Below are 26,680 nucleotides of genomic sequence, written 5' to 3'. Positions count from 1 at the left end.
AAGGATTTGTTTGAGCTGTTCTCTGTTCTTTTGGGTAAATACCTCGGGGTGGAATTGCTGGGTCATGTGGTAATTCTGTGTATCTGTTTGAGGAAGCGCCATACTGTTTCCATAGAAACTGCACCATTTTACCTTCCCACCAGCCATGGAAGAGGATTCTAATTTCTCCACATCCTCGCCAGCACTTGCTATTTTCCTGTTGTTGTTTTTTCAATCTTTTAAAAATTATAGCTGTCCTGGTGGGTGGGAGGTGGTATCTCATGGTTTCAATTTGCATTTCTTTGGCATCCAGATGACTAAGGATGTTGAGCATCTTTTCATGTGCTTGTTGGCCATTGGTAGCTCATCTTTGGAGAAATGTCTATTCCAGTCCTTTGCCCATTTTTTGAATTGATTTGTTTGTCGTTGAGTTGTAAAGTTCTTTAGGTATTCTGGATGCTAGACCCTTCTCAGGTACATGATTTGCAAATATTTTCTTCTATCCTCTATGTTGTCTTTTCACTTTCTCAATGGTGTCCTTTAATGCACAAAACTTTTTAATTTTGATGACATACAATTTACTTTTCCTTTTGTTGCTTGTGCTTTTGGTGTCATATCAAGGAATCCATGACCAAATCTGAGGTCTTGAGATTTACCCATTTCCTTCTAAGAGTTTTATAGTTTTAACTCTTATATTTAGGTTGTTAATCCATTTTCAGTAATTTTTGTGTATGGTGTGAGGTAGGGGTTCAGCTTCACTGTTTTGGTGTCCAGTGTCCCAGCACTGTGGTGTCACCCCCGGGGGAGGGTGTCTTGCAGCAGTTCTCAGAGGATTCAGAGGGGTCCTGCCCTTGGCTCCGAGCTGCCCTGAGTGATGGGGGTGGCCTGGGTCTGAGACCCCCTTAGCCTCCCTGGGCTCTGTGGGGACTGGGCAGTGACGGCTCTCATGGAGGCAGGCCTGCCAAATGGCCTGGTCCCTCCACCTCTCCTGTATGCATGGCGAAGCCTTCCTTGCCCCTCCCTCCCTCCTCGTCCCCCATCCGTCCCCGTGGGCCACTGTCCCCACACACGCTGTGACCCACCTGCACACACACTGCCCCGGCCCCTCCCGAGAGGTGAGCAGGAGCTTTGCAGGGGAAGTGCTTTCGGAATCGTTGAACGCCGGTCACGTCTGTGTCTCCTCCGTTGCAGCTGTGTGGGAGTGGAAGAGGAGGAGGCCCCGGATATCGACATCTACCACTGCCCGAACTGCGAGAAGACCCACGGGAAGTCCACGTGTAAGTACAGTGCCACGCTGCCGCCCCTTGGATCCGACCGACCACGGCCTGCTGGCTGGGGTGAAAGGCCCTAGATAGTCACGGCCAGGGGACCCTGGCCCCTGGGGACCACTGCCAGCCTCGCTTACTGCCCCTTACAGCCTTGCCAGGCCCACTGCAGCCCCTCCTGATCGGCTCCTGCCCGTGGATGCAGCTGGGGCCACTCTCGGCCCTGTGCAGAGACCCTATCAGCTTCCAGAGGCCTGGGCAGGGGTGCAAACTCCAGCCCCTGTGGGGCCAGGCCGGTCTGAGGTGGGCACGTGATGCAGGGACTGTCCAGGGGCTGCCCAGCCCAGCCCTGCCCAGCTGACCACCACCTTGTTGGGGCTCATCTCCCTCCCTTCTCCGGCCCCCTTTGGGCGATTCCCTTTCTCAAACTGCCTGCTGTTTGCACGACCTGAGGGCTATATCCCTCTCCCCTTTCCTCTGGTCCCTTGGGGCTGTGCTGGGTCCTGTGGGGGCTCTCCAGGGTGCAGGCTCATCCAAGGTAGCTCCAGGGGGGCCCACATCATGCCTGGGAGGTGAAGTCCAAGGCTGAGCCCACGTGGGGGGTGCCATGGTCTGCAGGGACCTTGGGAGGGGCCTGGTCTGGGGACAGGACAGATGGTGTGGGGGGGTGTCAATGTGGCCTCAGGTTTCCAGCCTGGGTCGGGGGCATGGAGCTCACAGAAGGCGCAGGCTGGATGCTGGCCCTGGCTGGGTGGCTGATCACAGCCCTGCCGTCCTGAGCCCTGGGCTGGCTAGTGAGGTAGGGGGACTGCGTCTGGCCCCAGGCTACCAGGACTCCCCTCACTCCCCTTCAAAGGGAGCCTCCCTTCTGGTGTCTGGTCACAAGGCAGGGCCTGGACCTCGTAGCCCCTGTGGGGTGAGTCTTGTGGATCCAGTGGGGGTAGAGGGAGGACGCTGGCCCAGGTGGAAGCCCTCCACCCTGCAACCCTGTCGTGTGGGCTGAGGGAGCCTTGGGGGCTGTGGCCTGCCCCTCAGGAAGCTGGGTGAGGCAGGCGGGGTCTCGCCTCTCCTTCTTGGTCTCTCTTGGCCTCTCTTTGTGTCTGGCCTGTGCCCCATCCTCATCAGTGACCCAGGGGGCTGCACTGGTGCAGGCTCTTGTCCCCTGCCCCCAGCACGCCGTCGGCATGCAGTGAGACACTGCCAAATGCATGAGACCAGCAGGAAGGTTCTCGGGTTCCTAACTCACCCCCACAACTCCCGGAGCTGGCAGCACTGGTGCTTGGAACGTGTCTGCCCTCATCACACGATCGATCGTTCTGGTCACTGCTTCACAGCAGACACGGGAGGATGATTCTCATCCCGTGGGTTAACCAGCTCGTTAACCTCATGAGCCACCGGGAAAGCTCAGGGCTTTGGAGAGATGAGCAGGGTGGGCCCTGGAGGCCGGCCAGGGACAGAGCAGGGCTGGAGCCGGGAGACCCTGCATCCCCCCAGCAAAGCCCAGTGTCCTGGGGAGGCGCTGCCCTCTGTGTGGTTTGGGGGCCCTCGCATGAGTCGGGGTGGAGCTGGGCTACGTGGGGTGCCAGGCTGGGCATTGGTGTGCACACACTGTGATTTCTCCAATGTCCCCACGTTCCCAGAAGCACCCTGCCCCGAGGATGACAGCTTGCCCACTATAGGGGACACGTGCATCTGCCTCACCCAGACCCTACCCCCGGCTATGCATGTGTGTGTGAGTGTGCACGTATGTGTGTTGTGTGCATGAGTGCCCACATGTGTGTGCGCACACGTGTGTGCACGTGTGAGTGTGCATGTGTGCACCTGTGTGTGCGTGCATTTGTGCTTTATAAGTTCTGTGACCCAGACGGCCCCATGATTACTGAGGGCCGTGTGCCCATCAGGGACAAAGGCGCAGGTTCCAGCACCTTCCGCCATGTGCGCCCCCAGGCTGCCCATCGCTCACTTCGCATGAGTCTGTGCTCTGACTGGAGCCTTTCTGGGATGTGCTGGTCAGCTTTTGCCACGTTGGCTCCCGTCACACTTTCCACAGTGAGGCCCCTCGGGGACAAGAGGCCCCTTGACGTCCCCATGCCACGAGGGGACCCCCCCCCCAAGCCTGTGGGCTGTGCTGGGGGCCCTCTGAGGCCCAGGCCCCCCTCCTTCCCTGCCTGGGGTGGGGTTTGCAGCGGGCACAGAAAGCCTGATTTACCTGATGCACAGGGATTTGGTGCAGGGCCCAGGGGTCCTGATCGGAACTCAGCAGAGTCCCCTTTGTCACAAAGGCTCCTGGGAGGCAGGTGGCTCGACCGTTAAAGCAGTTCTGAGTCCTGAGCTGCCTCTCCTGGGCTCCGTGACAGCATGAGAAGTCGCTCCACTTGCTGAGTTCTCCCCTCCCTCCTCCCTGAGGCCGGCTGGCTGTCACCCTGCAGGCCGGGGTGAGCCGCCCCTAGGGGGTGGGCAGGGCTCTAGTGCCGGCTATCTAGGGGACACGTGTCACCCACGACCCAGGTGTCCCACTGGGCAGCCATCTCCAGGGTGCCTTGTCAGAGGGAACGTTGGGTGCCACAGGCAGGAGACACAGCCTCCGGGGGTGGCGGGTTCCCGGGCCCTGGGGAGGGCAGGGCCCACCAGCCAGGGCTGCCAGGGGTCCCTGTGGAGCTCAGACCCTGCCCTGTGGCTCCGTCTCTGGCTGTTGTCCCAGTGCGCTGCTCCGGCCACAGTATCGGGCGTGTTCTGGCCTCTCCACGAGGGTCCCCAGTGAGGGCCGAGGAGGCCAGTAGTCCAGGACTGCCGCCGGCCCCGGGTCAACATGTCCTTCCCAGGCCCGGCTCCCAGTGGGCATATGCGGGTGCTGCTGCTTCCTCCTGCTGCCCGCTGCACCCCCACATGGCCTCCGCCGCTGCGTGCCTCCTCCGAGACTCAGTTTCCCCATGTGTTCCCTGGGACAAGGCACTCCGTGCTTGGCAGTCTGCATCCTTGTCCCTCTGCGTACCCTCCAAGGGGAGACTTTGGCAGGGCTCCGGCCTCAGTCTCTTCCCTGGAGGAGGGCTGCCATGGGACCACCCTCCTCTAGGGGGAGGGGCGGACACAGGTGCAGCAGGAGCGTCCTGGGGCCCTGCTGGGAGGACAGCAGCAGGGGAGGATGGGGGACGCCCCCACCCTGCCGACCTCGAGGGGCCCACATGGGGTCCCCTCCGCAGCACCTCCCTTCTCCTCCTGCCCCCCCCTGCCGGCCCCCGCACCGCACTGGTACCGCCTGTTTCTTCGTTGGTCTCCCCAGCCAGGTCACGGCGTCTCCTCTCTGCAGTGTCATGGCTGCCAGCGTGTGTCCTGGGCTTCCCTCTCCATCCCCTCCTCAAATCCCTGAATGCGCTGCCCCCCTCATGGGTGGGGACCCCCTGAGAGCCAGGTTCGTCTCCCAGGGGGGCAGGCAGGGAGGCCCCTGTTTCGTGTGGACAGGGACTCGCCAAGTTCCGCTCTGCCCCCATGGACATACACAGCTGCCTTCATTTCCTCCGGCCCTTGCCCTCGGGGAGCCCCTTGTGGACGCTACGCCCATGCACGCTGGCTGTCCCGGGTCACTCCTAATGCAGCTGCAGGCCCCGTGGAAGGACCGTGATGTTCAGGCCTGATTCAGAGTCAGTGTGGCCTGGGCGTCATCGTGGCGGTGTCCCCCCGGGCCTGCCTGGGCCGTGTGTGCCCCTCCCCGGCCGAGCCTGCAGAGCTTTTCAGGAAGCAGGGATGACGCCCAGGCCGTCTGTCACTTTCGTGACCCCTGTACAGTTAGCTGACCTGCTCGGGAGGTGCTCGCAGACTGCTGGGAGGAGCGGGTCTGAGACAGGTAGCAGGAGGGCAGCTGGGAGCTCTCCGTGGGCCCGTATCACCCGGCTCTGACAGGCACTGAGGGCCAGGGGTATAGGCTGAGCCCTTCCTGTCTGAAATTCGTTCCCGTTCCCCAGGGCTCTGGACCGAGGAGCCAGTGCAGCACTGGGGAGACCGTTCATTCACAAGTGTCCCCACACCTGTTCTGTGCTGGGCACAGCGGGGTGCATGAGGAGGAGCCCGAGGGTCCGGAGCAGGCACCGAGGCCTGTGAACAAGTGCCCGCGGCCCGAGCAGCCTTGTGCACAAGGTTGTGCAGTGCTGCCGCAGGGCCCCGTGGGGCAGGCGGGTGCCAAGCAGCGTTCACTTACTACGTCTCACAAGGAGCCAGGACTAGCATCTCTCCACTAGAGAGGAGGCACAGAGATGCCCAGTGACTTGCCCAGGTCACACAGTGACAAGATGGTTTGGGCAGGTGACCCCGAGCCCTTTGGACCTCTTGTCTCTGCCTCCTGCTGCCCCTAGAAGTCCCCGCTCAGCCCTCCCTCTGCAGGGTCTTGCCAGGTTTCCCTCTGTCCACTCGCACCTTGGTCGTGGAGACAAGCAGGTGTCAACATCGTGCTGATGTTGGAGATGGTCTCAGGGACCTGTGACCTGTCGGGGAGACAGGGAGGGGTGGCGATTTGGAATGGAGGCCAGCTCAGCCACCCGCCACGCAGCACCTTCCTGTCCTGCTTTAGGCAGGTCCTGCTCAGGGGTGGTCATTGTCACCCGGCTGTGGGTAGCTCCCCTCGTCCCCACAACCACCAAGACGCACGACGACAGGAGTCCCAGGCCTCACCCCCTGCAGCACCTCCCCGTCCTCGTCCATGAAGGACAGGCACCCTGAGGGCCCCCAGCAACCCCTCACATCCCCTCTCATTTCCGTGGGGGGGTCAGACCCCTCCCGGCAGCCCCCAGGGACAGGTCTCCATGCCCGTCCTCACTCACTGAGTGACGTGTGACTTCGAGGAAATCGCTTCCCTCCCCTCCGGGGCCTCACAGTCTAGTAGGGGCGTGTGTGTGCGCGCGTGTGTGCACGTGTCACAGTCCAGTAGGGGGCGTGTGTGTGTGTGCATGTGTGCTCCTGTGTGTCTGTGCATGTGTCATGGTCCAGTAGGGGCATGTATGTGTGTGCATATGCATGTGTGTGTGTGTGTCACAGTCCAGTAGGGGTATGTGCACACACCCGAGTGTAAAAGGGCCAAGGTGGGTGTGCCCAGTGCCCTGGAAGCATGCATGTGGACAGGACAGCCTGAGGGAGCTGGCAGGATGGTGGTGGGCGGGAGGTGTGCATAACCCCGGTGTGGGGAGGGCAGGGGGCGGAGCGGGTGGCAGCCAGACCCTGCCCTGAGCTGTGGCTGTTGCAGAGTGAAGGTCCCAGCAGGGAGGGACAGGGTCTGCGCTCCTTGAGGACCAGTCTGAGGGAAGGAGGTGTCCTGAGGCCTTGGTGGGACCTTCTGGGGAGGTGCCTCTGAGTTCTCAGCCGCTGGGCGCTGAGTGGGGGCGGGTCTCGGTAGACTCCAGCTTCTTGTGCCATCGACTGAGCCAGGGGGTCGATCGTGACAGGAGGCTGGGGAGGGGAGTGCTCCTGACCGTGTGACGACCGGGTCATGAGGGGCGTGCGAGGCTGGGTGGGCCCGGCCCCCGCGGACCGGGAGGACTTTGCCTCTGAGGACGGCTGAGTCTTGTGGTGTGCGGCTCCTCCGGGCGGTCCCCGGAGGTTCGAGGAGGGGGTCTGAGGGGAGGGGGTATGAGGGGAGAGCTTTGGCGAGGAGGGGAGCTGCAGGGGGAGGGGCTGCGGAGAGGGGTCAGCGGGCAGGGGGTCAGCGGGCAGGGTGTAGAGCCAGGAGCCGTCTGAGGGGAGGGGCCGCGCGGGAGGGGGGCCGGCGGCGAGGGTCTGCGAGGGGGGGGGCAGCGGGGAGGGGGTCTTACTGGGAGGGGTTCCCGCTGGGAGGGAGGGGGGCCGCGGGGAGGGAGGGGTCTACGGAGAGGGAGGGGGTCCCGCTGGGAGGAAGGGGGCTCCTGGGGAGGGAGGGGTCCGCGGGGAGGCGCCCCGCGGGGAGGGAGGGGGCCCCACGGGGAGGAAGAGGCCCCGCGGGAAGGGAGGGGGTCCGCAGGGAGGGAGGGGCCCCGCGGGGAGGGAGGGGGTCCCGCTGGGAGGGAGGGACCCCGCGGCGAGGGAGGGGCCCGCGGGGAGGGGGGCCCACTGGGAGGGAGGGGTGCGTGGAGAGGGGGCCCCGCGGGGAGGAAGGGGTCTGCGGGGACGGAGGGGGTTCCGCTGGGAGGAAGGGGGCTCCTGGGGAGGGAGGGGTCCGCGGGGAGGAAGGGACCCCTCGGGAAGGGAGGGGATCCTGCGGGGAGGGAGGGGTCCGCGGGGAGGGAGGGGCCCCGCGGGGAGGGAGGGGTCCGCGGGGAGGGAGGGGCCCCGCGGGGAGGGAGGGGATCCTGCGGGGAGGGAGGGGCCCGCGGGGAGGGCCTTTGGGCCCACCTGCCCCGTCTCCCGCAGTAAAGAAGAAGCGGACCTGGCACAAACACAGCCCGGGGCAGACGCCCGACGTGAAGCCCGTGCAGAACGGCAGCCAGCTCTTCATCAAGGAGCTGCGGAGTCGGACCTTCCCCAGGTGGATGGCGTGGGCCCCTCCGGGGGGAGCGTGGCCCCGAGACCCAGGCGGCCCGGCACCTCTGGGGACTGTGCTGGGACCCTTCTTCCTCGGGCACACCTGCCTCCCTCACCTGGAGTGGCCCTTCCCACGGAACCTTCCAGAGGGAAAGGCCGCTCTCCCTATCTTATGGACGAGGAGCCGGGGCTGTTGTCCAGCCTAAGACCACCCTCCGACCGTGGCCGGTCCTGGTGCCCACCGGCACGTGCTGGACTCTGCGCCCGCGGGCCTGACGGGTGTCCTAGGTGACCTCAGAGCACCCTGTCCTGCGTGAGGGCAGAGAGCCAGGCCAGGGCAGGGCAAGGGCAGGGGCAGGGCGGTGGGGACGGCTTCTGGTGAGACAGAGGCGCCCTGATGGCCACTGCTGGTTCTAAAGCTGCTCTGAGCCGCCCTGGCCCCTTCACGGCCAGAAGATGGTTTTTGTTTGTCTGACAAAGTCTGTCTTTCTCCTTAACTTTGGAAGGATAATTCTCTGGACACAGAATTCTAAGTTGGTGGGATTTTTTTCCTCTTAACATCTGAAATATTTCACCCCATTGTCTTCTTGTGTGATGACTTCTGATGAGAAATCCAGTGTGGCTCTTACTGGCACTCCTCTGTGGATGAGGTGTTCTCCCCCTCTGGCTTCTTTCCTTTTTCTTCTCTGTTTTTTTCCCACCTTTATTGAGATATACTTCATATATCCTACGATTCACCCATTTGAAGGGTACACTTCAGTGGTCTTTAGTGTATTCACAGATATGTGCATCACCACCAATTTTAGAACATTTTTGTCACCCCGGAAGAAACTGGTACCCCCAACCCCCTGCTCCCCCAGTCCTAAGCAACCGCTAATCTGCTTTCTCTCTCTGTAGATTTGCCTATTTTGGATGTTTCATCTAAATGGAGTCATATAATATGTGGCCCTTTGTGTCTGGTTTCTTTATTTAGCATAACGTCCTCAAGGTTCATCCATGTTGTAGCAGGTGTCAGTGCTTCATTCCTTTTTTATGGGCAAATAGTATTCCAGTGTGTGGCTAGACCACATTTTGTTTATCCATTCATCTGTGGACAGACACTTGAGTGATTTCTGATTTTTGGCTAATGTGAATAATTCTGCTATAAACGTTCTTATAAAAGGTTTTGTGTGGACGTGCGTTTTTAAGTTTTTAGCGGTAACTCTAATTGAGGAACTGCCGGCCTGTTTTCCAAAGTGGCTGCACCACTTTCCGTTCCCACCCGCAGCGTGTGAGGGCTCCAGTTCCTCCGAGTCCTCACCAGCACTTGTCATTACCTGACTTTTTGATTCTAGCCGTCCTTGCAGGCATGAAGTGATCTCTCGCTGTGGTGGTGGTTCGTGTTTCCCTAAGGACTGGTGATGTAGTGCATCTTTTTGTGTGCTTGTTGGTCCTTTGTATGTCTTCCTTGGAGAAACGGCGATTCAGATCCTTTACCCATTTTTAATTTTTTTGTCTTTATATTATTGAGTTGTAAGAGTTCTTTATATATTTTACATACAAGTCTGTTGTTGGATATATGATTTGTGACTACTTGATCCATTCATTTTGTGGGTTGACTTTCACTTTCTTGATGGAGTCCTTTGAAGCACAAACATTTGTAATTTCGATGAAATCTAATTTATCTGCTTTTTCTTTTGTTGTTTGTGCTTTTGCTGTCATTTCTTTTCTTTTCTTTTTTTTTTTGTGTGTGAGGAAGATCAGCCCTGAGCTAACATCCATGCTAATCCTCCTCTTTTTGCTGAGGAAGACTGGCTCTGAGCTAACATCTATTGCCAATCCTCCTCCTTTTTTTTCCCCCCTCAAAGCCCCAGTAGATAGTTGTATGTCATAGTTGCACATCCTTCTAGTTGCTGTATGTGGGATGAGGCCTCAGCATGGCCGGAGAAGCCGTGCGTCGGTGCGCGCCCGGGATCCGAACCCAGGCAGCTAGGGATCCGAACCCGGGCCGCCAGTAGTGGAGCACGTGCGCTTAACCGCTAAGCCACGGGGTCGGCCCTTTGCTGTCATTTCTAAGAATCCTTTGCCAAATCCAAGGTCATGAAAGTTTATCCCTGTTTTCTTCTAAGAGTTTTATAGTTTCAGGTCTTGTAGTTTGGTCTTTGATGCATTTGGAGTTAATTTTTGCGGATGGTGTGAGGTAAGGCTCTAACTTCATTTGTTCGCATGTGGCTATCCATTTGTCCCTGCACCATTTGTTGAAAAGACAGTTCTTTTGCAGTTACGTGGTCTCGGCACCCTTGTTGAAAGTCGCTTAGCCAGAGACGTGTGCATTTGTTTCTGGACACTCAGTTCTCTTCCACTGATCTCTGTCTCTCCTCAGTCGAGTCTCACACTGTCTTGTTTACTGTAGCTTTGCAGTAAGTTTTGAAATCGAGAAGTGTGAGTCCTCCAACTTTGTTTTTTTATTTCAAGATTGTTTTGGTCATTCTGGGTCCCTTGCAATTCTATATGAATTTTAGGAGCAGCTTGTCAGTTTCTACAAAGGGGTCAGCTAGGACGCTGACAGGGGTCGTGTTGACTCTGTAGATGAGCAGAATCAGAGTGTTTGCCATCTTAACGGCGTTGAGTCTTCTGACTCATGCACATGGGATACTTTCCCATTTATTGAGACCTTTTAAATTTATTTCAACAATGTTTTGTGGTTTTCAGAGTATAGGTTTTGCACTTCCTTTGTTAAATTTGTTCCTAAGTAATTTATTCTTTTTGATACTCTTGTAAATGAAATTGTTTTCTTAATTTTATTTTCAGATTGTTCATTGCTACTGTACTGAAATACAATTGATTTTTGTGTATTGATCTTGTATCCTGTGACCTTGCTGAGCTGGATCATTAGCTCTATAGTATTTTAGTAGATTCCTTATGACTTTCTATGTACGAGATCATGTCTGCAAGTGGTTGGTTTTACTTGCAGCCTTTCCAATCTGAGTTACTTTCATTTCTTTTTCTTGCCTAATTGCTCTGGCTGGGACTTCCAATAGAATGTTGAGTGGCCGGGCAAGGGTGATCAGGGCCCTGTATTCTCAGTGTGCCACACTCAGAGTAGAGCCCCAGTTCCACGAGTGTGTTCTGGGTGGGAGAAGGGAGCCCCCACCGTTTGGCTGCCCTCCCCCAAGTCTAAGCCTCAGCAACAGACAGCTGGGGCAGAATGGGAAAGACTAAGGTCTTGTTCCTCCAGGAAGAAAGAGTTCCATTCAGCATTCCTGTGTTCTGGGCTGCAGCCTTCTGGAGGGAACCCCCTCCTCCCTGAGTTAGAAGGTATAGGGAGGGAGTGGTCTTGGTCCACATATCACATATTCTTGTCTTTCTTACCAGTTTTTCATAGATTTTCTTGAATAGATGTTTCTTCATTTGCTGTTTGCTCTTAGGACCATTTCCAGAGGCTTTGAAGAGTTGTTTTTTAAATAATTTTCACCGGTTTCATTGGGGTGTGGGTTGGTAGAGTTCTTCACACCATATCATGTCAGCACTAGATCTTTCTCATCTGGCTTCTTTCAAGATATTCCCCTGGTCTTTAATTTTCTGCAGTTTTAATATGACACGCCTACATATAGATTTTTTGACATTTATACTGCTTGATGTTGTCTGAAGCCTTCTGGATCTGTGGTTTCATGTCTGTCATTACTTTTGGAAAATTCTCAGCCATTATTATTTCAAACATTTCTTCTGCTCCCTTCTTTCCTTCTTTTCCTTCTGGTATTCCCATCATGAATATGTTCCTCTTTTTGTAATTGTCCTACATTTCTTGGATATTCTGTTCCCCACTTTTGTCATTCTTTTTTTTTTCTTTGCATTTCACATTGGGAAATTTTTGTTGACGTAACTTCAAGCTCGCTGATTCTTTCCTCAGCTGTGTCCAGTCTACTGATGAGCCCATCACAGGCATTCTTCTGCTATGGTTTTTTTTTTATTTCTAGCATTCTCTTTTGAGTCTTAGAGTTTCCACCTCTCTGCTTGTATTGCCCATCTGTTCTTCATGTCGTCCACTTTCCCCATTAGCACTCTTGACATAGTACTCATCATTGTAAGAATTTCCTGTTCGACACTTCCACATTCTGTATCTGAGCCTTGTTCTCATGCTTGTTCTGTCTCTTCAGGCTGTGGTTTTTCTTGCCTGTTAGCATACTTTGTGATTTTTTTGTTGAACGCTGGACATGATATATTGAGTAATAGGAACTGAGGGAGTTAGGCCTTTTGTGTGAGGTTTTTTTCTTTGTTCGTTTTTTTTTTTTGAGGAAGATTGGCCCTGCACTAACATCTGTTGCCAGTCTTCCTCTTTTTCTTTTTTCTCCCCAAAGCCCCAGTACATGGTTGTGTATCATACTTGTAGAGTTATAGCTCCTCTATGTGGGACACTGCCTCAGCATGGTTTGATGAGCGTTCAGTAGGTCCGTGCCCAGGATCCGAAGCGGCAAATCCCGGGCCGCTGAAGCAGAACATGTGAACTTAACTGCTGCACGACTGGACTGGCCCCTGTGTGAGGTTTCGTGTTGACCTGACTGGGGGCCGGGCTGGTTTGCTGTAGCTGGGGGCCAGAGGCGTCACGTTCTTCTAGTTTCCTCCCTCTCCTGTTTTCTTTGGGCTTCCCTAAGAACTCCTTCTTTGAGTCTGTCTTGCAGCTCTCTCAGTTACACTCAACCATTAGCATACTGTTAAGAGGTGTAAGGTTGGGGAGGGAAGTGTCTGTAATGTAATGGTAAGTCTTAGGGTTCAGTGACGCGAGGCCCTGCACTGCTAGCTTCAGAGACATTTCTTGGCCTTTGCTGTCTGTCTGCTCACCTGAGACAGGAGGCTGGCGGGGCTGGAGTTGGCTGCCTGCCCTTGTCTCTGTCAGGTAGAGGCCTGGTGAAGTAAGTTCTGCCAGAGGGTAGACTTCCGTGATGGAGAGCACTCTGAATGCACTTCCACACTGTTACTTTCCCCTCCCCCGGCCTTCACCAGGAGAAGCTGGTAGAGCTCCTGGAGGGAAAACCCGTGGGGGGCTCCTCTGAGACTGGGCCCTCATGAGTTTTCTTTTTCCCCCTGAGGAAGATTCGCCCTGAGCCAACCTCTGTGCCAATCTTCCTTTATTTTTTTTTGTATGTGGGTCGCTGCCACAGCATGGCTGAGGAGTGGTATAGGTCGGTGCCTGGGATCCGAACCTGCAAACCTGGGCTGCAGAAGTGGGGCACACGAACTTAACCACTACGCCATGGGGCTGGCCCCTCCTCCTGAGTTTTTAACTCTTAAACTAGTCCACACTCAACTTCCACAGTTTGTCAAAAATTACTGTTGAAGTACTCTTCCTGGTTACTACCTCCAGTGGCTTCTGCTTCAGGTAAGGTTATCTTGACTGTGATTTTCTGTATTTGCCTGTCTCCCCACATTTTGGGGTGGCTATTTGCCCTGTAACCCTAATCCTCTGATGAATATAAGAAAAGTTGTTGATTTTCGGTTTGTGCAGCGTTTTTGTTGTTGTGAGGATGGGAGTGACGATTGCAAAGCTCTTTACATGTTGGAGTTGAAAACAGAAGTCCAGTTCCACATTAACTCCTTCTCATTAATTGGATTGTCCTTTCATTGTTGAGTTGTAAGAATCCTTTACATATTCTGGATGCCTGTCCCTTGTGAGATACTTTCTCCCATTCTGTGGGTTGTCTTTTCACTTTCTTCTTTTTTGTGGTGAGGAAAATTGGCCCTGGGCTAACGTCTGTGCCTGTTCTCTTCTACTTTATATGTGGGACACTGCCACAACATGGCTTGATAAGCGGTACATAGGTCCATACCTGGGATCTGAACCTGCAGACCCCAGGCTGCCAGAGCAGAGCACACTTAGCCACTACCCCACTGGACTGGCCCCTCGCTGTCTTGATGGTGTCCTTTGAAGCACGAAGGTTTATAATTTTGATGAAGTCTAATTTATCTATTTTTTCTTTTGTTGCTTGTGGTTTTGGTGTCTAATCTAAGGAACTATTGCCAAATCCAAGGTCATGAAGATTTATTTCTGTGTTTTGTTCTAAGAATTTTATAGTTTTAGCTTTTATATTTAGGTCTTTAACTCATTTTGAGTTAAGTTTTGTATATGGTGTGAGGTAGGGTCCAGCTTAATTCTTTTGCATGTGAATATCCAGTTCTCCCATGCACCATTTACTGAAATGACTGTTCTTTCTCCACTGAATTGTCTTGACACCGTTGATGAAAAGCAGTTGATCACAGAAGTTTGGGTTTATTTCTGGACACTCAGTTCTGTTCCATTGATCCATATGTCTCTTATGCTGGTACCACACAGTCTTGATTACTGTAGCTTTGTAGTGAGTTTTGAAATTGTTCATTCCTCCAACTTTGTTCTCCTTTCGTGAGACTGTTTTGGTCATCCGGGCGCCTTGCCCAGCATTCCAGGTTCCACTTGTCACTTTCTGCAAAGAAGTCAACTGGTATTTTGATAGATTGTATGGAATCTGTAGATCAATTTTCCATTGTTTCTTGAATCCTGCTTCTTCCTTCTAGATTTGATTTCTTTTTGAACTATTTCCTTTAGTGGTTCTTTTAGTAAAGGCCTATAAAAATATTCTCTGTGTCTGAAAATGTTTTCATTTCGTCCTTATTCTTGAATAATTGTAATTTTCTAAAATAGATATAAAATTCTAGGATAAAAGTTATTTTCCTTGAACACTTTGAAGATATTATTTTATTGCCTTTTGACATCTCTTGTTGCCGATGAAATGTCTGTTGCTGGGGTTTTGCTTATTTTGGTAAATAATCTGTTTTTTTCTCTGAAAACTTTTAAGACTGTCTACTCATCTTTGATGTACTACAGGTATACTACGATGCCTCTAGGTGTGTATTTGTTTTTATTTATCCTGCTTAATCCAGGATAATAATCTTATCCAGTAAGATCCTTTAATCTGAGGATTTGTATTTTATCTTAATTCTGAAAAATGTTCTATTTTCTCTTTAATAGCACTTCTTCCCCATTCTCTATATTGTTTTTCAAATCTTTCATCCAGTTCACTCTTTTTTTCAGCGAGCCAGCATTTGATGCATCCACTGAGTTTTTTAAAATTTCAATCATCATATTTTTCATCTCTAGAATTTCTGTTAAGTTCCTTTTCAATGTTGCCTGTTCTTTTTTCCTCCTTCTGTGTTATTTTCCTAATCTTCTCATTATCTCTTTGAATGTGTTTAATATATTTGTCTCAAAATCTCCTTTTCGACTGTTCCATTATCCTCAGTTCTTGGGACCTGTTTTTTTTGGCAGATGCTTCTGCTGGCTCTCCCTCCTGTGCTCCACCTCCTCCTGTGTGCGTGATCTTCCACGGCAGCCGGTCTGCCCCGGGCTCTGGAGCGTCCCTACAGGACGGTTTCCTGTTTGCCTTTTGCTGGGTCCTTGTGGTTTTGCAGTTCCAGACCCAACCCGTGGGTGTAGTGCGACTTTGGAACCCTCACCCCTGAGCCAGGAGCTTGGGATCCTGCTTTGTCAGGCCGACCTTCCCCCTCTGGCTGCCTCGTGGCTCTGCGGCTGCCTTTGCGCTGTCCTGCTACTCCCAGAGCTTCTGAAAGTGTTCGCTACACACATTCGTTCTGCTTCCTCACCTCCCTCTCACTCCTCTGGTTTGTCCTGAACACCCTGTCACCCTGGGGCCAGCCCAGGGGTCACTCTTCAGTCCTCACCTTAGCTGACCTCTTGGCAAAATGTGGCGGTGCGGCCCCACTCTGCTTGAGTCCTGTCCTCCGCGGAGACTGTGGCACTGGCTCTCCTGGCTGTCCTCTGTCTCCTCCTCTCCTGCTGACGGCTCCCCTGAGGGGTTCTGGGGACTCTGCTCTCGGCCCACCTCAGCGTTCACGGCTGAGATGTCACGTCACCGATTGTCCCTGGCCAGCGAGTCCTCAGCCTCCTTCTCCAGCCTCTCGTCCTCCTGGGCTCCCGACCCGTCTGTCAAGCAGGTGCATCCAGTGGTGAATCTGACGCACACTGCAGACCACGTGTGTCCCCACGCACCCTGGGCCTGCCCCCGCCCGCTCCTGCCCCTCCTCCAGCCCTCGGTCACTGGTCACTCGGGCCGGTCCCTCGGCCATCGGCCTTTTCCTCTCCTGTTCTCCTGCCCGGCTGATGTCCTGAGTCCACCTCCTCCCTCCCTGCCGCCTCCTGTCCAGGTGCCACGTGCTAAGCCTCCTCCTTCACGGTCCCCACCCCGCCCCGATCCTGCTGCAGCTCACTGTCTGTCCACACAGCAGCCAGCCTCTCAGGCTGTCCGGTGGGTCCCCAGTGCTCGTGGCACGAGGCGGAAGGCCGTAGCCAGGGCAGACAGGCCCTCCGCAGCCTGGCCCCCCAACCCCCCTGCCCCCAGACGCCTGGGCTCCCTCTTGTTCTCACATTTGCCCTGTTCTCTCCGTCCAAGGCCTTTGCTGGCACATCCCTCTGCCCGGAGCCCCGTCCCTCTCACTCCTGCTCCTCTGGCCTCGACAGGCCCAATCTGACGCCGTTTCCTGCTGTCTCCCCCACAGTCCTGCTCTCAGCTGTGGGTTTATGGCCTTGTGTGCTCGTTGATGAAAGCCTGTTTCTATTGTCACCACGCAGGGGCCATTCGGTCCTCAATGCCCAGGGCGGCACCCAGCACACAGCAGGGCAGGGAGGATGGGGGGCTGCTGACGGAAGCAGCCAGGTGCTTCTGAGTCCTGTACTCACTTGTCCAGGGGACAGGTTCTCCCTGAAAAGGGGTTTGTCTCCACCTGCTGCGTTCTCAGGCTCTGGACGTGCCCCATGCAGGGTCTCACTTGGGAGGAATCTCTCTGAGTGGGGTGGGGGGGCGGGTGGAGAACAAGGGTGGGGCAGGGACCTCACTCCAGCCTCTTGAGCCTCCGTCTGCCCCAGCAGGAGGGATGGGTGCTGTGTGTCCTTGTCCCCCACTCACCACGGCCCCAGGCAGGTGCCTCGGCCTCCTGGCCCTCAAGGGTCCCGTCTGTGACGAGGGAGTGGGATCCGCCGTGTCTGCCCTGTGGCTGCCCGGTGACCCCCAGACGTGGTGCTGTGGCGAGTCCTCCTCCTGGGGCTGTGGGAGACCTGTGGCTGGAGGTTGGGCCCCATGTCTTTGGCCCTGAGGCCCTGTCCGGGCCTGTCACGGTGCGGGGAGGCTGGGACCTGGCCCAATGTGACCTCCGACCTGCCTTCCCCGCAGTGCGGAGGACGTGGTGGCCCGCGTGCCGGGCAGCCAGCTCACGCTGGGCTACATGGAGGAGCACGGCTTCACCGAGCCCATTCTCGTCCCCAAGAAAGACGGGCTGGGCCTGGCAGTTCCGGCCCCCACCTTCTACGTCAGCGACGTCGAGAACTACGTGGGTAAGTCCCCCGTTTCTCATGGGCCGTGGGAGCCAGGGGCCGGGTCGCCCAGGCCCGGGCTGCGTCCTGTGCCCCGTGAGCCGGTGCGACTCAGGTCTCCATGCTCCGTTCTGGGCACTCTGCTTAGAACGAGACCCCACATCCCACCAGAATGATGTGTGACCCAGGCCCTTCCTCTGTCGGTTACTCTGGCTGCAAAATGGGGGCTGTCCTGGGGACCCCTCGATTCTGCACAAGGACAGTCATGCCCGGGAGGGCCGGGCCCCAGAGGTTCGTGCCGTGTTCCCCCAGTCTCTCCTGGGGCCTGGCCTCCCTCGGCTGCCCAGGACCGCCTCTCTCTGGATCCCTCTGGGTTCCAGCTGATGCCGTCCGCGGCCCCAACTCATGTCTCCTGCAGCTCCCAGCGCTGGGGACCGTGCAGTCAGGGCACCGCTGGGTGGAGGGAAGTGCCCGTGTGCTGGGGCGTTGTCTGCGAGGCAGCCGGCAGGGAGTGGCCAGCACACCCCCGTGGTGACCTCTGCAGGGCTGGTGGTAACACGGCGCTGGCTCTGAGGCCCTCTGGTTGCTGGGGCTTGGGGTGTTCAGGGGGATGCCTGGGCGGCCAGTTGGGGAGGAGAGAAGACCCTGAAAAGGCAAATGCCCAGGCTGGCCCCAGCCACACGCCAGACAGGAGAGGGTACAGGCACTGGGACCCTCAGACAAGTTGCTCCATGGCCCAAAGCTTGACCCTCTGCATCTGTGAAGCCTGTGGTCAGGCGGGTGTGGGACTAAATGAGGTCATCCGGGCACGTAGGCACCCACACAGGAAGCCTTTGGCATTCCAGAGAGCCGGGGGTCCCCTTCTCTGGAGCCGGAGCCCACCTGGGGTGGCCCTGGGGCTGACCGATGAGTGGCAGGGAGGGAGAGGGGACTCACTTTTCCAGCCTGGTGGTGGCCGCTGTCCGGGGCTGTTTCTGCCAGGCCGTGGCACCTGTAATAACAGCTAAAATCGAGGGCGTGCCTACCAGGTGGCAGGCATTTTCTAAGCTCTTCCCACCTATGAGCTGGTGTCGTCCCCCCAACTGGAGCTCTGTGATCCGGGTCTGTGCCCCCCGCCCCCCGGCTGAGGCTGCAGGAGCGGGAGACAGCTAACCCCACGGGAGCGACAGCTTAGAGGCTTCCATTGTAAATGTCTGTCTTTCTCCCCTCAATTTTTATTTATTTATTTATTTATTTATTATTATTATTATTTTTTAATTAATGTTTTAATAGTTTTTAACATTGTGAAATTTTGGGTTGTACATTTTTGTTTGTCCATCACCATATATATGACTCCCTTCACCCCTTGTGCCCACCCCCAACCCCCATTGCCCCTGGTAACCACAATACAGTTTTCTCTGTCCACGTGTTGGTTTATATTCCACATATGAGTGAGATCATACACTGTTTGTCTTTCTCTTTCTGGCTTACTTCACTTAACATAATACCCTCCAGGCCCATCCATGTTGTTGCAAATGGGACGATTTTGTCTTTTTTTATGGCTGAGTAGTATTCCATTGTAGATATATACCACACCTTCTTGATCCAATCGTCAGTCGAGGGACACTTAGGTTGCTTCCATGTCTTGGCTATAGTGAATAATGCTGCAATGAACATAGGGGTGCATAAGCCTCTTTGGATTGTTGATTTCAGGTTCGTTGGATAGATTCCCAGTAGTGGGATGGCTGGATCATAGGGTATTTCTATTTTTAATTCTTTGAGGAATCTCCATACTGTTTTCCATAGAGGCTACACCAGTTTACATTCCCACCAGCTGTGTATGGGGTTCCTGTTTCTCCACATCTCCTCCAACATTTGTTGTTTTTTGTCTTGGTGACTGTAGCCATTCTAACGGGCGTGAGGTGATACCTTAGTGTTGTTTTGATTTGCATTTTCCTGATGATTAGTGATGTTGAACATCTTTTCATGTGCCTATTGGCCATCTGTATATCTTCTTTGGAGAAGTGTCTGTTCATTTCCTCTGCCCATTTTTTGATCGAGTTGTTGGTTTTTTTGTTGTTCAGTTGTGTGAGTTCTTTATATATTATGGAGATTAACCCCTTGTCAGATGTATGTTTTGCAAATATTCTCTCCCAGCTGGTGGGTTGTCTGTTCATCTTGATTCTGGTTTCATTTGTCTTGTAGAAGCTCTTTAATCTGATAAAGTCCCACTTGCTTATCTTTTCTTTAGTTTCCCTAGTCTGGGTGGGCATGTCATCCGAAAATATTCCTTTATGACCAATGTCAATAGTGTGTTGCCTATATTTTCTTCTACGAGTTTTATAGTTTCGGGTCTCACCTTCAGGTCTTTGATCCATTTTGAGTTAATTTTTGTGAATGGCGATAGCAGATGGTCCACTTTCATTCTTTTGCATGTGGCTGTCCAGTTTTCCCAACACCATTTATTGAAGAGACTTTCCTTTTTCCATTGTATGTTCTTAGCACCTTTGTCGAAAATTAGCTGTCCCTCAATTTTTTTATAATGGCACTTTTCAGACACACAAAGTGAGGAGTAAACAGTGAACCCCCACGCACCCAGTACCAGTCACAGAACCCACCAGCTTTTGCTGTTCTTCTGTCCATCCAGCATTTCACATGTCAAAACTCCAGTACATGCTCCAACAGGCGATTTAACAATATGTATCACCACAGTTCCATTCTTGTACTCTGCGAGACTAGTGATAATTCCTTAATATCATTGAAGGCCCACTTTCATTCTCCTCCGCTGCCTCAAAAACACCGTTTTGCATTTGGCTGTTCGAGTCAGAATCCAGACGAGACCCATGTGCCGCACGGGATTTTGATGCCCTTCAATCTCCTGCATCTGTGACAGCCCCACCCCCTTTCTGTTCCCTTGTTTGTTGGAGAAACGGGGCTCTTGGTCCTGGAGAAGTTCCCACCTTGGGGGCTTGGTGGACGGTGTCCTGTGGGGTCCTGTGGCGTGTTCGTTCCTCTGTCCCCGGTAGCTCCTGTGCACGAGGTCAGAGCCTTGCTTAGACTCGCGTCCAGGGTGTGGACAGGACGCCTTCCTGGGGTGTGGTGCTCCCCCCACGTTCGTCAGTGGCCCAGCAGTGCAACCTCTTCCGTCCACAGAAGGCTCCATCTTAGCCCGTGGTTGGAGCCGCTGTGGAGCGCTGTCGTGGAGGAGGTTTGCTAGTTGTGCCCTCTCTCCCTCTGTTAATTGTGAGCCTTCTATAAAGCACCTTCCCTTATCAGTTACTTGGTTATCTGGCACTTTCTTTCCGGCATCAACGATTTTTACCCTGAACTTTTCCTCATTAACTACAGAAAATGCAGGATAAATGTTTTTCTTTTATTTTTCATTTTTTAGAATAGTAAGTTGGTGCCCTAGCAACGCAGGAGTTTTGACTTTCAATACTTAAAGTGTAGGTATGTCCCAAGCATTGTTCAGGACACACTTACACTAAAAGTCTGCGTTGTTTATGTGAAGCTGGAGTTTACCTGGCGTCCTGTATTTGATTTGCTGATATGGCCGCCCTGGCTGCGGCCCATGACTCGGCCGCCCCACTGCTGCACGGGTCCTCCTGGCGGCCCGAGGGAGGGCTCAGCCGTTAGAGCCCAGCTCCACAGCATCCAGCCCTGCCCTCGGCAGCCTCCCCGGGGCGAGGGCGGGCGAGTGTCCCCTCTGCAGTCCCAGCCTGAGCTGGTGGAGGCCGCGCCGGCGTCTGGCGTGCTCACTGACCCCCCGCCCCCAGGCCCAGAGCGGAGCGTGGACGTGACGGACGTCACCAAGCAGAAGGACTGCAAGATGAAGCTGAAGGAGTTTGTGGACTATTACTACAGCACCAACCGCAGGCGCGTCCTGAACCTCACCAACCTCGAGTTCTCCGACACCAGGTGAGCTCCAGCCGGGGCGTGCAGGACCGCACCCGGCACACGGCCCCCGGCCCCTGGTCCCCGGCCCCCGATACACGCACCCGGCCCCCAGCACCCGGTACATGCGCCTGGTCCCTGGTACACACACCCGGTACACGGCCCCCAGTACACGCACCCGGCCCCCAGCACCCGGCACACGCACCTGGCATACGGTACATGCACCCGGCACACAGCACCCGGACCCTGGCCCCCGGCCCCCAGTACACGCACCCGGCCCCCAGCACCTGGCACACGCACCTGGCACACGGTACATGCACCCGGCACACGGCTCCCGGCCCCTGGTCCCCAGCCCCCAGTACACGCACCCGGCACATGGCACCCGGACTCTGGCCCCCAGCACCTGGCCCCTGGCACACCCACCTGGCACCCACACTGGGCACACGGCCCCCGACACACGGGCCCTGGTCCCCAGCACACGGCCCCCGGCACCCACACCTGGCACCCACACCTGGCACACGGCACCCGGTCCACGGCACGCGGCGCCCGGCATGATTTTGCTGTTTCCCTTCTCAAGTATGAGAGTCCGCACTGTGCATAATTCAGACAGGAAGTACGGAGCAAAAAGCCAAACCCTCCGCTGCCGCCCCAGCCCCGGTCCCCAGAGATGCCCGTCGCTAACAGCGTGGAGCAGCTTCTTCAGAACACGTGCACACACACTCACACACATGCGTGCACAGGCACACTGACGTGCTTAGGCAGACATCACACCCACACAGGTGTGCATGCTTCTGCCCACCCCTGCACCACGCTGATGCGCACACGTGCTTACACACTTGCTCACGCCCCTCACACATTCACCCGCACACTTCCATTCGCACCTTTAGCACAGTGGGATCGTGCTAGCCGCTCTGTGCCTGCTGTCCCTGCCCTCCCAGCCCAAGCCCCCCATGTGGCCTCCCCGTTTCCCATCATCGTGTCCCCCCACCGGCTGCCGTTCTCAGGGACCAGGTCCCCGCACAATGTGCCATGGCTGTCTGGGCCCGGCTAGTTCCAGGTCAGAGGCTGGTCAGAAGCCAGCTCTGCCCCTTGACCCCGTGACCTTGTTCTCCCAGGACCACCTGCTTGGCTGTGCCCACCCCGACTCCGCCCCTTTTGCCCCCTGTGTCGCACCCCGCTGCTCCCCAGCTGGCCCCTTGGGAAAGATCCGGTACACTCGCTGACTGCTGGGCGTGAGTTGATTAGTTTAAGAACAGTTTCATTTTCGGATCATTTCCACCTTACCTGCTTCTAAAAAGCACCAGAGTCAACAAAACTGCCCCTGTGCGAAAGGGCAGGTAGGAAAGAATAAAAGAGTTATTGAAAACCACATTGAGAAATAGGATACAGACCTGTCAGGAGCCATAGCAAGATAATGTAACTGATATTGGGTTTTGGTTGAGCTTCCTGACAACAAAGGCAACAAGGGAAATAAGGTAGGTTATGGTGTCTGGAGAAAGCAGCCTTCTATCTGTGTGTCCATGAAAGGGATTTTCTCCAAGGCTGAGCTCTGAGGAGTGTAGCTTTGGTCTTTGCATCACATTGCCACCAACTTGACTGGCTGCCCTGCCCGAGGGGTCTTCGCACAGACGCTGGGATGATGAGCTAGGAGGACAGGGTGCTGTGGCATTGGGTTTCCCCTTGGGCCTCTCAGGGCCACCCGGTTCCTGGCAGAAAAATGTGTGGTGCCTCCAGTGTCCTCTGACCCACGAGGACTGTGGGAGGGTTGTGCACACTGCATACCAGGCCATCCATGATCTCGGCACCAGGGCTGTCCAGCGCGCTCTGGGGTCCCCTTCTCCATCCGGCAGGGAGGAGGTGTGGGCCACACTTCATCAGTCAGTCTGTCCCCGAAGGTGTCTGCTGGGGCGACGAGGGCCAGGCCTGACCCCACGGGCCGTTGGGGCGGCTCTCAAGGATCCTGCAGTGACTAACGCACCCCCTGACCATGGAGGCGCCCACTCTGTGGCAGATGGAGGGTGGTGTTCCTGCTGTCACCTGGACACACGGTGTCACCTCTGCAGTCTCACCCATGGAGGCCTCAGACCCCCACGGGGGCAGGGGACACCTGCCCTTACTCCGGGGGTCTCTGAAAGGCTTCAGGGAGCAGCTGGCGTTGGTGGCAGAACGGGCTGGCCTTGCACCTGAGCGAGGAGAGAGGGACTCGAGGGCCGAGTCGGGAGGTGGAGGCAGCTGTGCCTCGCCGTGGTGTTTGAGGCCGTGAGGGCCCCAGCTGGTGGGCGGGCATTCTCTCCTGTGGCAGTGCTGTGCCTGGACCATGGGGGCCAGAGTGTAGGGGCATGGGCACAGAGGGCAGTGAGGGCTCCCGGGGGACGGGGACGGATTCCTGTTTGGAATGTGCCGGAGACTTAGAGGGGCGCCTGTGACTGAGGCCATGGGGTCATGGTTTATGACGGTCTTGATGGGCGGGCGTGGCCTTCAGCAGAGGTGTGGGGGTCCCACCCCACCCGAGGCAGTGGGATGCTGAGACCCAGTGCTGGGTCACTGCATGGGTGCCTGGAGCTGGCCATCTGGGTTTTATCCAGGACAGTGATGAGTAATCGAATCAGAGCTGCTTCCGCCTTCTCGCATCTTCCCTGGAAATGAGTGAGCTGGTCTGACAGTGACCCACGGGGCTGGGGGTCGAGGGCGCCTGTCCGCTCCGGCACGGAAAGGCACTGGGCTGCGCGTGGGAAGTGTCCCCTCTCAGGGCCCCGTCGTGCCCAGACACCAGGACGTCAGACAGTCTCCCTTTCCAGTTCTCCAGGAAGGGGTGTCCCTGGGGTGGACGGTTCTCAGGCCTTCTCCACGCCCGTCTGCGGTGGGCAGACCAGCGTTAGACGCCTGCCACGGCCGCACCTGGCCGGTGCTGGGCTCCGTCTGCTCACCTGTGGAATGGGAGCCAGGTTGCGTGGCCCGGGGTGGAGGGCTGGGTGTGGGACGTGCCTCTCAGCACCTGCTCGCCCTGCCTCGGGCATGATCGATGTGGTTCCCGTCGCCGCTGAGGCTCTTCCTGTCCCTGCCCCCAGAATGTCCAGCTTCGTGGAGCCGCCTGACATCGTGAAGAAGCTGTCCTGGGTGGACAACTACTGGCCAGACGACGCGTTGCTGGCCAAGCCCAAGGTGACCAAGTACTGCCTGATCTGCGTGAAGGACAGCTACACCGACTTCCACATCGACTCCGGGGGCGCCTCCGCCTGGTACCACGTGCTGAAGGTGGGTACTGGCCCCGTGCTGCCCTCGGGGGCCTCGGCCGGGCACTGTCGGTCTGCAGGACCGTCTGCGGCCCCCACCAGCCCTCAGGGCGGCCAGCACCAGGCAGGACGAGAACTAGATATTTCTCCACGGGAGGGACACAGACGTCCGACCTTTGGGAGACGTGGAGGGCAGGGGTGCCTCGGGCCCAGAGCAGCACCCGTGTGTTGCCTTTCTCTAAAGATTGAGGCTCGTGAAGCAATCGAGGGAGGCCCACTGGAGTGGTGACTGAGTGGTCAGCGGCCGCTCACGTCTGGAAGGGAGAGCAGTGCTGGCAGGACGTCCTGGAAGAGGGGACAAGAGAGCGTGCCCCCCCGGGGCCCTCCACAGGAGTGTGAGGGGTGGGCTAGGGGCTGGGGGCAGGACTGCGGGGGTGTCTGAGTGGCCGGGGTGCTTTGGGGGCCCCAGGCTGCGGCAAAGAGGGCAGCCGGGGATAAGGTAGACATGAAGACGGACGAGAGAGGGGACCCCAGGCCTTGGCCCAGCTGCCCCAGGCCGCCCCAGGCCTGCTGGAGCCAGGTGGGTGGACAGCTCTGGGCAGCTCGGCTTCTGAGCCTGTGGGGCCTCGAGTAGATCCCGCCTGCTGTCCGCCCAGGTGTGAGGGCCTCCGCGGCTCCTGGTCCGAGTGCAGGGCTGGGGCCTGGCAGGGGCGTCCTTCCATCTCCCGCTGGGACCCAGGGCCCAAGCTGCTCTCAGGAGCAGGGCTTTCCTGTCGCTCGCCGGACGGCGGGTTGCAGCCTCCTTAGTGCTGCACAGAGGCAGTGTGTAGGGTGGCAGGGTGCCCCACCGTGCCGGGCTCCTATGCCTGGAACCTTCCTACCACGAAGATTTCTAACTGCAAGGCACAGGCGGCCCCAACATTTCAGGGGGGGAGCAGTGGGCCCAGGCCAGATGGCGTTTACACCAGGACCCATCACCAGGAACCCCAGTGTCCCCAGGACACAGTGGGTTCTGCCCCCCTCAGCATCCTGGGGACGTGGGGGCTCTGCCCCCCTCAACGTCCCTGGCACGTGGCAGGCTCTGCCAATGGCCTCTCGTTGGCAGGGGGAGAAGATCTTCTATCTCATCAAGCCGGCTTCCGCCAACATCTCCCTGTACGAGCGCTGGCAGTCGGCCTCGAACCACAGCGAGATGTTCTTTGCTGACCAGGTGGACAAGTGCTACAAGTGCACCCTCAAGCAGGGCCAGACGCTCTTCGTCCCCTCCGGTGAGCGCCCCGCCCTGTGCCGTCCGCCCTGGGCTCTCCCGAGTCTGCCATCCTGCCTGGCACTGGGGCCCGCCCCGCTCTTCGGTCACCTCTGGGGTCACCTCAGGGCCACGAGCCCCTGCAGCCTCCCGCCTGGTGGAGCTGACAGAGGCTGGGCCACGGGCGTGGGGTGGTGTGGCCCACAGAGCGGGTCCCAAGAGCCCGGCCCCTCCATCAGACGGTGATTGCTGAGCTCGACGTTTCAGACTCTGCAGCGGGAGGAAACGTGACGGGAGCAGACAAATGCTCTCACATGCCACACTCGTCACCCACAGATGTTCCGCCTTCTCCAGGAGGCTTCCTTTTAAAAATCACATAATTACAACATTGCCGTCACACCCTAAAAGCTAACAGTTAACGATTTGTTAGTGTGGCCAAGTAGCCGGTCCGTGTCAGGTTTCTCACCGTCTTTACGGAGGCCTCACATTCCCACTGGTTTTGTGCCTCCGAGTCCCTCCCTCGGTCTCCCCATCCCGGTTACTGCCACAGCCTGGCTCAGGCCCCTCTCTGAGGACGATGAGGGCCCACCTGGCTCTCCCGGGGATGTGCAGCCCTGCCTTGTCTCCTTCCGCTCCTGTGGGGGGAGGTCGGGGATGCTGGGCAGCCCGACCCTGGGGTGGGCCTGAGCAAGTCCCCTCCACTTCAGGGCCCTGGTTTCCCTGTCTGTACTGTGTAGGGCTGCATTGAACAGACTGGGCCAGCTCAGACCTGATCCCTCCTACCTGGAGGGCCCACCCACCCATTACATGGGGGCCAGGGCCGGGCTCCTTCCAGGGGCCCCGGGTGGACGAGGGCACTGAGGACGGGCTGGCAGGAGCCCATGCTGGTTGAGAGCCCAGGGTGAGAGCCTGTGGAGGCCTAGCCATGCCCCTGTCTCCCCCAGGCTGGATTTACGCCACTCTCACGCCCGTGGACTGCTTGGCCTTCGCGGGACATTTCCTCCACAGCCTGAGTGTGGAGATGCAGATGAGGTAGGGCTGCGCTGCCCCCCGGGCTCCGCCAGGCGGGGTCCACACCTCCCCTGGGACGGCACCTCCTCTAAGTCTCAGCTGAGCCTGGCCAGTGCGTAGCCCTGGGCGTGACTGTCCACCTGGCCAGGCCCCCATGTGTGTGTGAAAGGAAGGAGGAGGTGGACTGAGGTCTCACCAAGGCCCCCGAAGTGCCTGGTCGCTGGACAGTCTCTGTGGCCGTGGGAGGTTTGGGGTGAAT

At 56.6% G+C, this 26,680-nt stretch overlaps 1 protein-coding gene across 2 annotated transcripts in view; it reads left to right on the top strand.

The window, feature by feature from the left end:
* The window catches only part of PHF2 (PHD finger protein 2), an 86,687-nt gene that overhangs the window by 38,742 nt on the left and 21,265 nt on the right, over positions 1-26,680 (top strand). For both annotated transcript variants that reach the window (XM_058566075.1, XM_058566074.1), the window contains exons 2-8: positions 1,171-1,256; positions 7,614-7,728; positions 16,919-17,079; positions 20,814-20,955; positions 24,000-24,186; positions 25,270-25,432; positions 26,355-26,442. In XM_058566075.1, coding sequence (XP_058422058.1) covers positions 1,171-1,256; positions 7,614-7,728; positions 16,919-17,079; positions 20,814-20,955; positions 24,000-24,186; positions 25,270-25,432; positions 26,355-26,442 — 942 coding nt within the window. The remainder of the gene's footprint in view (positions 1-1,170; positions 1,257-7,613; positions 7,729-16,918; positions 17,080-20,813; positions 20,956-23,999; positions 24,187-25,269; positions 25,433-26,354; positions 26,443-26,680) is intronic.

This window comes from Diceros bicornis, chromosome 22 (genome assembly GCF_020826845.1).
Source record: "Diceros bicornis minor isolate mBicDic1 chromosome 22, mDicBic1.mat.cur, whole genome shotgun sequence".
Taxonomy (NCBI): domain Eukaryota; kingdom Metazoa; phylum Chordata; class Mammalia; order Perissodactyla; family Rhinocerotidae; genus Diceros; species Diceros bicornis.
The sequence above is the reverse complement of the archived record's forward strand: the minus strand, read 5'-3'. Positions and strand labels throughout refer to the sequence as shown.